Here is a 12,963-nt window from a genome sequence, read left to right on the forward strand (position 1 = left end):
TGGACGAGCAGAAACAGAAGCTTGGTGAAAAGAGACCGTCAGAATGGCAAAGCGTGAACTGTTTAAGGCTGCAATCAACCCTCTGCAGAAAAACACACCTAGAGAATATCCCACCACTTAACTAATTAAACATTGTGGCTGAGCAGGGCACAAATTAAGCATTAGTGCCGGCGCACGGGGCAATTCCTTCTCCCCAGAGAAACCTAATTAGGAACTTGATGAACAGCAGCACCCGGTGATATCCACGCTCCTCCGGTGCCCTCCACATCAGTCATTCAACAGTACTTAGCTGCCAATTTTCAATCTCACCCTCGTCTCCTTTCTTCTCTGCCCATCTCAATAGTGCAGCGGCCGCAACATGAAAGGACGCCCTGAACTAAATGACATGTTAATTATAATTACTGGTAGCCATGGTAAATAAACAGAGCTGGAAGAGCGGCGCGTGCATGAGCACGAGTCTCTGTGGGGCTGTGACGCATCACGACTGGAAGCCTTAATTGTAAGTTTCGGCCTCCCTGTCATCATCGTCGCTCCACGTTTTTTCCCCTGGTCTTTTTTTTATTTCACCGTGGGGAAAGACAGTGATTACGCCCGTGCCAACGTGCTGCATAATGGTATCAGCGCCTCCAATGGAGCAGAGAATTAAATTGTATCTGCGGGGCCTGTAAAGCCTTGATGAGAGGGGCAGATGCTTTTGTGGCGTTATCATCATAACACAATGGTCATGTTGTCATCAACCTTGCCATCTCTGGCTCAAAAGGCATGATTGTATGTTGGGGGCATTCTTTCCAAACCCCCCCCCCTCCCAAAAAAAAAAAAAACACCTCCACAGCCCTGCTGCCCCACCCCCAGCCGTTTCACTGTGAATAGGAGCAATTTTCTAAGAGCTATGAAATCACGTAATAGGTCCTAATATGCAGCTGCTTGGCACAGGGAGGCAGCCTCTATTAATGCGCAACTCCAACACAATATGTGTTTTGGCTGCAGAATCAGGAGACACACACGAGCGCACGCCGCGTGTATTCAGATGAAAACCCACACAACTGTCACCATTACAAAGACAAACTGTTTGCTCTGCTTTTTGACATCCGGTGCCCCATTTCCAATCCCGTCTGCACTGAAGTGGCCACAAAACATTCCACCTGGAACGGGAACTATTTTAGGAAATTTAGCGGAGAGCCAAAACATTTCCAGAGTGTTTGCGAAGCGTAGAAAGAGATCCCTGCAGAAGCTGATCGTCATTCTGATGCACAGAAAATGAGTTTCAATATGAATATTTGAGTTTTCAAAAGCACTTGTACATTAATGACAAATTATTAGAACCATATTTTGCAAACCATGAGGCATATTGTCAATGAATGGTCTGTTTTTGAACTTATGTCATTAATAAGATACAGAACTTTAGGACGTGTTAGAGCACATTTGTCAAAGTCAAGACCCGGGGGCTGGATCCAGAATTCCAGATCATTTTTTTATTTTACTGTCATTAGTGGCCCGATGTTACCTTGAGCTTTTATAGTTTTGACAAAATATTATTTCATGGAGAGTAAAATATTGAAAGTTATTTAAGGTTTAACTTGATTTATTCTGGAATAATATTCCTTTCTATTATTCATCATTATTTTAAAAAGTTACGGTTTTAAAAATTGTCATTCTGATAGCTTTTTGGACTGTTTTGGCATTTACTCAGATTTTTTAGGATATTTTGCAGTTTAGCTAATATTTCAGCTACATGCTAGCTGTTTTAGCTAATTTAGGCTTTTTTCCTGTTTTTTTTAGCAGTTTTAAAGTTTAGCTATTTTTTTCAGCTACTTGCAAGCTGTTTTTTAGGCTTGTTTGACATTTAGTTAATATTTTAGCTGGCTATCAGCTTCAGCGTTTTCAGCTATCAATTTCACCATTTTCAGCAATCAGCACTAGTATCTTTAGCAGCCAAATTCAGCTTACAGCATTCACACTAGCATTATCACAGGTAATGTTATATATCTAGTTCATAATTATGTTAAAAAGTTAAGGTTTTAAACTTTCAAATTTGAAACTTTAGAGTGTTCAATAAATGTTTATCCTGTTCGGCCCGCGACTTAAAGTTTGTTTTGGATTTTGGCCCCTTGTGTGATTGAGTTTGACACCCCTGCATGAGGGAGACAAAGGAGTCTGAGAAGTCCATCAGTCAGACATTGTTTATTGTTTTGAGAGTAACTCTAGAACATGTTTGCTACATGTTAGCCACGTTAGCATCTTTACATGAACAGCCAACCCAAAATTTCGCAGAGCTTCGTGTACCTCTCAAAAGTCACTTCAACACAAACAAAATTAATCCACATATAAGAAACACCGAATTCAAAGACGCACTGTTATTTTTGGAAAAATAAATAACACTTTTAAATGCAACTTATACTTTACTAAAGAAAATAATACTGAAATATGTATTTTATAAATTTCAATATATCAGGTCCTTTAAAATATATTGCAATGTATTGATGGACAACACGTTTGTTTTGATTGATTCATATATATTAATCATCCATTGGTGTGCAAACAAACTTTATTTCAGTATTGCTTGTATCTGTCAGGAACTCGTGGTGTTGAACCCAAAAAAGAAAAACATTCAATAAACCGACACATGACCCAAAAAAGCCCTATGGGAGAAACAATGACAAAAAAAGGCAACAGATGAGCTGACATAGAAGAACCGACAACCAGACACTTATATGGACTGAGGCTGATTAACTAAATGAAGACAGCTGTGGGTCAGAACAAACCTGAAGCTGATGTGACTGAGAGACAATTCACAGCAGAACAGAACTGCCAAAAACAAACCAAAGCTCACAATCCTAACAGTATCTTTGTTAAAATATTTTTGTTCATTTAGCAGGAACTCCAAATCAGATTTTGCAAACTTACATTCCTCATTATAGACATATGAATTGATCACATAGGGTTATGTCATAATTTTTATGTTGTTGACTGAAAAAAAACAATTATTTGAGTCATAACTATAACTTATGTATATATTTGTGACATATGTAAGATCATATACCATGCTCCGGGTGAATACTCGACTTAGCGGAGACCCTAACATTCCCAGAGTATCTACAGAGCGTAAAAAGAGATCCCTGCTGAAGCTGCTCAACAGTTATTTTCTGATGCATACCAAATAAGTTTTAAATTGAAAATGTTTGTTTTCAAAATGTCATGACTAAATGTTAGCTCCGTATTTTCCATACTGGATTATGGAATGCTGTTTGGTTTTGAACTTATGTCATAGGATATATGAGGTGCACAGAATTCTGAAGCGAGACAAGAGTCTACGTCCATCAGTCAGACTTCATTTATTCGTTCACTGTAATTCTTGAACTTGTTTGTAGCATGCTAGACATGCTAGAAGTGTTAGCCACGTTAGCGTATTCCCAATAGGTTACCTGTTACTCCTAACCTTGTAACTCACTAAAAAACAGACTGATACCGCTAAAACAAACATTTTTGTGACTACGCTAACTCCCAACCTAAGTAACATGTAAAAAAAGTCAGACACCGCTACATGTTAGCCATATTAGCGTACAACATCCAACCTTGTAACTCACTAAAAAAACAGAAAATATCACAGCTAAAACAAATATTTCTGTGAATATGCTAACCTTCCAACCCAAGTAACATGTTTTCTTTTTTTTTTAAGTCACACCATTACATGTTAGCCACATTAGCCATGTTAGCGTATGACACCCAACCTTGTTTATAACTCGGAAAAAAAACAGCCATTTTGACAGAGCGCTGTGTACCTCCTAAAATTGTTCTGACATCAGTAAGCACAGCAAACCGTACTGGTATGTATTTTAAAAGAAATTAAGGCTTTTGAGTGTGCCTTGTAGTAGAAAATATGGTACACATTTGGGGTTCTGTGTATTAGTGCATCATAAGAAAACTCCTGAACAAAGCCTAGTTTTGATAACAAAAGCTTTATGTGGGTCTATTTTCCCACAATCCCACAGACCATAACACATGCACCTTATTGTTTTAAGGAGTTCAACTTTGTAATAGCTCAATGAAACAAAATCAGAGTTTATTCACTAATCTGCATACCTAAAATACTGAATTTCAAGATAAACTTTTTTTTGCTGTTCACTGAGACCTTTCCTTGACAGTTTGCACTGATTGAATAACCTTTTTCTGAGAAAACATGTTTCTGTTAAATTGTATTTCTTTGTAGAGTTGTGTGCGGTGCCTGGATAAAGTGTGTTCTGTTTTCAGAGGGCGGCGTTCACACACAGACTGAGTCACAGCAGAGCTGTTGTCTGCTGATCTGAGGAGCATGAAGAGAACTCATGTCCTCCAAGGCAGAACCAGGATTCAAAAGGACACAAATACAAATCAAATCATTTTTTTCATCTGCCATGCCCAGCTGGGGCCAGAGAGACCAGAAAAGAGGCAGATTAAAGTGTAAACACTGGGACATCTCTAATGAGACAAACCAAATACTATTGTGCAAGAGAAAGAAAGCAGACATAGGATACGTGAAAAACACGTCCAGTGCATTGCGGTATGATCTCTGGAGGCGTGGCTCAAGGTCACCCTAACCATAATCTTTTTAAATAAAGAAAAGCTTGAATTTTAACCTTGAAGACCAATAAGGGGTCTGCCGCATCCAGCCCTCCTCTATATCTGGCCCAGCCCCCAAACTGTTTAGGCTAAATTAGACATTTTTCCAGTTTTTGAGGCTGATTTGGCATTTAGCTAATATTTCAGCTACATGCTAACTGTTTAGGCTAATTTAGGCTTTTTCAGTTTTTTAGGCTGATTTGGAGTTTAGCTAATATTTTAGCTTTATGCTAGCTGTTTTGGCTAAAATTTGACATTTTTCCAGTTTTTTAGTCTAATTTGGTATTTAGATTATATTTCAGCTACATGCTAGCTGTTTTCAGCTAAGTTAGGCTTTTTTCAGTTTTTTAAGCTAATTTGGAGATTAGCTAATATTTTAGCTTTATGCTAGCTGTTTTTGCTAACTTTGGCCCTTTTTCAGTTTCTAATTTTCAAGTTTAGTTAATATTTGAGCTACATGCCAGCTGTTTTGTCTAATTTAGATTTTTTTAGGTTTTTTTTCTGATAATTTTCCACTTCACTAATATTTTAGGAAGCTATCAGCTTCAGTGTCTTCAGATATCAACTTCAGCGTTTTTAGCTTCAAGCTCCAGTGTTTTTAGCAATCAATTTAAGCATCTTCAGCTATTAATCTTTGGCAGGTAATGCTATATATCTAGTTTTAAAAATATTTTAGTATTATTTTTTCTGTGAAGATTACAGAAATGAGTCATCTAAAGTTTGGCTATGTGTGGCTCTCTGGAAAACCATAGCTCATTGTGTTTAGGCTGTGATTTTTACACTTTTTCTGTTAGCCTACAATCCAACCCCAGCCCCCCATCAGAGAAGAAAATAGTTATGTGGCCCTCAGAGGAAAACCCTGCACTAAACTGATACACAGTTGATTCCAGAATATTCCAGTTTCACTGTAGTTTCTGAAATTCTAGGAATGACCAGCAATCCAGCCAACTATGGAAAAAAGTTTTCTGTCTGAACTATAAGGTCTTTGACATGAGATGAAAGACCATTTCAATGGTTACAACAATGGCTTCAAGCTTCAACACAATAACAGAAGTTCCACAAGATCGACCCAAAGAAAACTCAAAATTCTCATAAAAAAAATCATAGAAAAATGACTTTGATCAAATAAGGTGTGAGAGTGTGTGAAAGTCGGACTAATGGTGTCCCTCAGCCCCACAGACAGACACACCTCATGAATGATTTTAGTACTAAACAGAATCGACCATCGTCTTCAAGTTAGTAGAGTGCTGTCTTCATCTAATGTCACTTATTGACATAGCTGCTGTCAGACATGCCAAGGATATGCAAATCATTTCAAATCAATACAGAAGAGATAAATGTGTAGCAATGCAGATAGAAGGTTTCAAAGCATCTCGTAAATATCCGACACACCCATGAGCTCCAGTGTCAGACATGTCATTGGGGCAGTGTTAAACTGGTTCCTGTGAAGTTTGAGTGGGGTCATTTATGTGCTCTGAATATACATTAGAAGGAATTTACAGCTAAACAAGAGCCCAAACACTACCTCAGGATTCTGGTTACAGGACATAAACTTTGATCCAGTTGTGACCCATCCAATAAATGACTATTACTGACCATCCCCGTCCATTGGGCCACAACTGGACCAAAGCTACAGAAATTACATTACAGCTCAATCATTTTAGCAGATGTTTGGACAAAAATATTCAGAGTTGAGAATGTTAATCGTTCCAAAATGTTTTAGAAACAATGTAATCCATTCTTGATATGTGCAGGAGGATGGTAGCATCATTGGAATGGAACTGATTCTAAAGAATCTATGGCCACTTTATTAGGCACAACTGCTCGTAACATACATGTCTAATCAACCAATCCGGTGGCACCAACTCGATGCATTTAGTCATGTAGACATGGTCAAGAAAATCTGCTGCTCAGAATGGGAAAGAAAGGGGATTGAAGTGACTTTGAACGTGGTTGTTGGTGCCAGATTGGCGGGTCTGAGTGTTCCAGAAACTGCTGATCTACTGGGATTTTCACCCACAAGCATCTGTAGGGTTTACAGAGAATGGTCAGAAAAAGAGAAATATCCAGTGAGCTGCAGTTTCTAGAACATGACGACGACTTCACTGGACTCTAATGACCTCCAGGGTCACCAGAACCCAATAGAACCTTTGGGATGTGGTTGGACTGGAGATCGGCATCGTGGATGTTCAGACAACAAATCTGCAGCAACTGCGTGATGCTGTCAAGTCAATATGGACCAAACTCTGAGGAATGTTTCCAGAACCTTGATGAATCTATGCCAACAAGGATTAAAGCAGTTCTGAAGGCAAAAGTCCAAGCAGGCACTAGCAGGCGTACCTAATGACGTGTATGGTGAGTGTATATGCAGACACGTAAGTGAACCAATTACTTCTAATCATAAATACACATATTTGTACTTAGTGATAATAAAACACGACATATTGAACCATTCAATGTGAAAACTGTCAAAAACAGTTTTGATTAATTGCTTGAAAAGGAGTGTGAGGAATCAAACCCAATCAGCGAACTGAATCATTAAGGTTACAAGTTATGATGATGATGAAGAAGATAAATCTTAATCTTAAATAATTTTCCTTTTTGTACATCTTGATGGTTTGACCTGAACTGTCAGACACAGCATTCATCCGAGTTGTAGTGTTTTCAAGGATGTATGAAGAGTCAGCTCAAGAGGTTTCCTTTATATCTTGTTCATTTTCTCTATATCTTCTTTATGAACTCATGATGTCCCCAAAGAAACTGAGATAAGAGGAATTTTATAAAAAAATTCAATCATACTTTTGCAATAAAAATATCAGTGTCTCCAGAAATAGTTTCATTTTCTAGTTTTATCACATTCAAAAAGGATTTCACCTTCAAACTTTTAAATCGTGCACTACTGCTCACATTACAGCAGTATATTAATCACATTCAATTCTGAGAACAATTTGATTATTCTCACTAAAGTCTCCGCTTGTGCATTCAAATCCTTCAGGTGAAGCTTACCTTGCTGGAATTCAGAGAGTTTCTTCATGGCTGCATCTCTTTCCTCCTCCAGCCTCTTGCACTGATGGAAGAAGATGAACGGAATCTTAAACACAAGATAATCCCCTTTGTGTTCGTCACTGTTAATCCTCCTGCTTGATTTCAGACTCTAACACTGAGGTGGTCAAACTTTTTGACTCTTGGGCCACAAAGAGTTCTAAAATTCGACAGACGGGCCGGATCAGGAGCAGATCCGTGCCATGTTTTAGTAATTCCACCTCTTAATAGAAAGAAATAACATGGAATGTTGACAAAAACGTGCTTTAATCTTGATTTAAATTAAATATATACATTTTAAAATAGAACATTTTAGAGTTTTTATTTCAAAACTGGGTTTTGTTGATGGGTTGATGTCCTTCAGGAAAAAAACACAAACTTAGAGAAATGCTGCATTCATGCGGTGCTGGAATGATCAGGAGAAATGACCGTCTGATTTAAAAATAGACATAAATGTCAAAAAAACAGCAAATCTTCCAACACATGAATGCAGAGGAACTTTCTGCACCTAGAGACACGTCAGTTTATGTGTAATTCAGCATCGATGAGGAGACACCAGAAAACAAAACATTAAAACGGATTATCAATATAATTTATTCCATCTTGGCAGGCCAGATTAATTAGGGTGGTGGGCCGTAGTTTGCCCACCCGTGCTGTAACACTTGTGGAGCTAAACTTCTACCTCTCAGCCTGCACTTTGTCCTGTGGGTTAGCAGTTCCACCACCAACCACTAGTTGGCAGCAGAACTATGACAAGCATTTGCACCCTCGTGGAGAACATGTTTCTGTTTGCAGCTCTTCACTTAGAAAACTGGAAATGAAACAGCATGTGTGTTAGTTTTCATAGTTTAAAGTTTAAAGATGTTCAAGCCTCATTCATGCTAGTCAAAGTGAAAAGGTGAAGGAATAAGTCCAGGTCCAAGTCTCAGACCAGAAGACCGAAAATGCTGCTGCAGGTCAGACAGATTTAATGAGACCATGGGTTCAAATGAGGATCAGATTAAAGTGAATGAAAAATGTTGGGAAAAGAAGTAGAAAGCACACAATAGACCCGTTTCACGAGACGTCACACAAAATGGCGACATCCCCATCAGAGCGTAAAGAGACTTCCGGTTAATGGATGTAGATCGGCAAAGCTGACAGCTCAACACTGCTCAACACAATTTTGCGTAAAATAATAAAAGGTAATTGTAACGGAAAATTGTACAATATTTATTTTGAAAATGTCCTAGCGAACTGTATTCAATTTCCTCTTTTGATCGTTCAACAAATCAGAGTACAAATGTCAGTAATCCTGTCTGCAGTCAGAACAGCAGCTGCAGCTGATTCCCCAAAATCCTGGATGATATTAAATGAGTCGTGGATTATTTCTCTCTGACAACCTGGTTAAAGTTAGACGAATGTTACTAGTTCTTCATTGAATGCTGCTTGTTTGATTATGAAGGCAATTATGATTTTATTAGGATTTTATTTATTTTATGCTAATGCTAACACTAGCATTAGCTTTGGCTATGAGACGTGGAGCTGCAGAAGATCTTTTCTCACCAGGTAAAAGGTTCCTAAATTTCTGTTTTCACATAATCATTGTAAACAGAGTAAAACTCAGACAATTCCAGCATGTCTGACATTAAAGTCAAACTTGTTACTGTTGTAATGTTTTCTCCTGCGGTCAGTGAGCTGCTGTTAGCTCAGCCGTGGTTCTAACATCACTCCTCTTTGTTTTTGTTCATAACTGTGTCTGATGTCTGGGGAAAATAAAGGTGAAAAAAAATGGTCAAATTAATTAAAACTGTTGCCAAATATATGAAAGTGACTATTTGCACGTAATTTTCTTAATAAGTACGGCCAGTGCTGAGTTTTTTCTTTGCCCCTCTTATTTTAAATGCTGAAAATACGTGGCTTAATAGCTTTACTTAACATTTTCACGAAACCAAACCATTCCTATTTTTATAAGTACCCCTTAAAATATCCAGTAGAATACATTTGTCAAAGTCAAGGCCCAGGGGCCGGATCCGGCCCTCCAGATCATTTTATTTTTTTCTGTTATTAATGGCCCGATGTTATATTCCAGTTGCTTTTATTCATAATTATGTTAAAAAGTTATGGTTCTAAAGTTTTAAAAATGTAGTTTTACAGTGTTTAGAGTGAAAAGTCAATATTTTCCAATACTGGAGGATATCATGAATTTATATTTTGATTGGTGAACGATCTAAGAGAGGAAAACAAATATAGTTGGGTAGGATATTTATTAAAACATAAAAAGTAAAAATTTCCTTCACAATTGACATGGTTACCTTTTATTATTTTCATAAAATTGTGTTAAACAGTGTTCAGCTGACAGCTTTGCCGGTCTAGACCCATAAACAGGAAGTCACTTTACACACTGACCGTCATCTTGCCGTTTTGTCTGACGTCACTGTGAAAAGGATCTATTGACTATGAAGTTACACAAATTGGATTTGCATTAATACATTTGTTTAAAACACGGCAGTTTCGTAAAAACTCGAATTTATTAGAAAAAAAAAGTTTTTGTGCTTGGAGGAGAAGGGTTTTGAGGCGAAATGAAATTGACTTATGTCACAAAGCTGCAATTAAAATACTTTTTCAAGTTAAGAGTCACATGACCAACAATGATTTGCGCACTGCACAGCAGGCACCACAGTTTATCAAGAGTTGAGCGTGTCATGTAGAATTGTTGGGTTCACAGCTCCTCTGTAAAATCACCAAAAACCATTTCCCATAACCGCTTCAACCCTGCCGCCTCTCGGCCTGAAAAAGACGCCGACGTCTCCTTTGATAGATGATGATGAGCGCTAGTGCCCCGACAGAAGTGTATTGTCATGTTCACATCCGTCACCATGTTTCTGAATGACTTATTGTGTGAGTTGGTTTGTGTCTATTTATACAATTATGATTTAATGGAAACAGTGTAATTGCAAAGTTATGTTTTTTTTAACATTTTAAGAATATCAATAAAGTTTTGTGCACATTTGTCATTGAATCAAAGTTCTTGTGAAAAATTCTAAATGTTAAAACTCATATTTTAAACTTGAAATAAAAAAGCTATAATGAAAAAAATGTTACTGAATGAAATATAATGTTTATTTGTAACAGCTGTTATTTTGTATTTTACTATATATTTTTGTTTCTCTCACCCTTCGCTTTCAGTCCTCAATTTGATTCAGACTAACTTTTGAAATTTGAGCATAATTTTACGTGGGGGTGTGACTTTGACCCCGTTGGCTACCAGGACATGATCATGATGGTCAGCCATTGGGTTAAAAGCTCCATGTGAAATTATCTTCCACTCCAAAAATGTAAAAATGTCAAACTCGAAACTGTAAATTGAGGACAGAAAGCAAAGAGGGAGAGAAACAAACAAAATAAAAGAAAATATAAAACAGCAGGTATTACAACTAAACATTATTTTTCATTTGGTTTATAGTTTTTTTAATACAAGTTTCAAATTCTCAATATTTCTTCTAAGTTTACAATGTATACTTTCAAGTTAAAAACTGTTTTAAACTTTTATTATTTTTACTGTCAATTTAAATTAAAGTACAATCTGGTTTGTGATTCACTTCAAGCTGACCTTTCTGACCCCACAAACAGCAGCCTGTAAGTACAGGTGCATCAATGCAGAAACGTCTTCATCCGTCTGTGAAAAACATCCAGGGTTTTGTCGTTCTGTTGGCCGTCGATCATTCAGATTTCCTACTGCCTGGTTCCATCTCGTACTTTTTGGCAGTTTTGTTCTTGCTGCAGAGCCTTTTTATTACTAATCCAAAGTGTGGAGGCGACTCGAGCCGCTCATTTCTGTCAAGCATCAAACTCCAGCAGAGCTCCGACCGCAGGAGGAGTTTGTCTTCACTGGACTTGTGCTTCTTGTTTTGGCGGATGGTTATTTTTTGTGTATTCTTTTTCCTGTGACTCACACAGATCCTCCATCTAAGTAGCACACCATGACAGCATGTCTGTGTGTGTTTTAAATAAATCAGTCTACCAAACACGGACATTTCAGTTTAAATAAAACTACCAGAGGAAGATTTTTTAAAAAGTGGTCCCTCCTCTAGTACCTGTCTTGTTATAATGCTGTCATTGTTGTTCTACTTTGAACCATTTTGTGTTTCAACTGTTATTTTTTGTTGTGGGTCATTCTGAACAACATTGATCTTCAGTAAGTCTGAAAATAGTTTTTGCAGTAAAAACTCTTCTTGGATCAGAATTTGTCACCAACCTTTTCCAGAATAGTGAACTGAATGAACTGCTGTGGTCACAAAAGGCTGAAAACATGTTCCAAACATTGATGGTTAATTAGGACTGTATTCAGACCAGAAAAGTCAGCTGGTCCGGACCGAGTCCTGAACCTGGTGTTTGGTCTGTATTCAGACTGCTGTCAACCGGACATTCATGTTTTGCACCAAAGTACCCTAACATATAGATTGTTGGGAAAACACTATGAGAATTAATGTGTGTCACGTTAAAAGCTGTCTCAGCCTGCATTCATCCAATCACATTTCAATGAGTTGCTGTGTCTCATCGTTGCGTCCTTCCTACTTTGATTACATCCCATAATGGTGGCCCTTTGGTCTAGTCGTTCCACTCCGAGTATGGAGTCTATTCAGACTGAGGAGCCTCTGAGCAAACCGAAGCTCAGTCTGATTGGAAAGTAACTCAGAACACCTCAGAAGATGGATCAGAGAGTGGATCCTGGTCCTGGACCAGGAACTGCTTTGGTGTATTCAGACTTAAAATTTGTTCTGGATTATCAAAGGACATTAACTCCGGTTCACTTCAAAGGAACCAAATGTGTCCAGTCTGAATACACCCTAAGAGACGTCGACTGTTACCATGAGGAAGTACTGACTCAGCACTTCATCCACAGTCAGAGAGACTAGTATGGGGTAAGATTACTGTCAGAATGAAAAAGCTGTGACTCTTTGGAAAAAATATGAATACATTTGTTTAACGTCTGATTTGTTTTAGATAGGATTTTCCTTTGTCTTGAAAACAACTTTTCTGTGAGTACAGAACCAAATTTGCTGTTAGTTTCTGTTAGAAACACATTGCAATAAACAAGGCATGTTTATCAAGTCATGACAACTAAGAGCTCAAGTGTACTGACTACGACTAGAGAGAACACCATTGATTGAAGACATCTCTGCAACGGTGAATAATCAGGCACTGGTGAACATGTTATATTGAAAAAAAATATATATTTTTTTATTATTTACTTTATTAATGCTTTGTTAATGTAAATCATTGGTCACAACAAATCTTTACCAATATTCATAACATCGTAAACAAGACACTGTCAGTTCTTAT

At 37.6% G+C, this 12,963-nt stretch overlaps 1 protein-coding gene across 1 annotated transcript in view; it reads right to left on the reverse strand.

The window, feature by feature from the left end:
- The window catches only part of shtn1 (shootin 1), a 50,078-nt gene that overhangs the window by 33,239 nt on the left and 3,876 nt on the right, over positions 1-12,963 (reverse strand). Inside the window, exon 3 of the mRNA XM_024296768.2 lies at positions 7,603-7,663. Within this exon, the coding sequence (XP_024152536.1) occupies positions 7,603-7,663 (61 nt within the window). The remainder of the gene's footprint in view (positions 1-7,602; positions 7,664-12,963) is intronic.

Source organism: Oryzias melastigma, linkage group LG15 (genome assembly GCF_002922805.2).
Source record: "Oryzias melastigma strain HK-1 linkage group LG15, ASM292280v2, whole genome shotgun sequence".
In the NCBI taxonomy this organism is placed as follows: domain Eukaryota; kingdom Metazoa; phylum Chordata; class Actinopteri; order Beloniformes; family Adrianichthyidae; genus Oryzias; species Oryzias melastigma.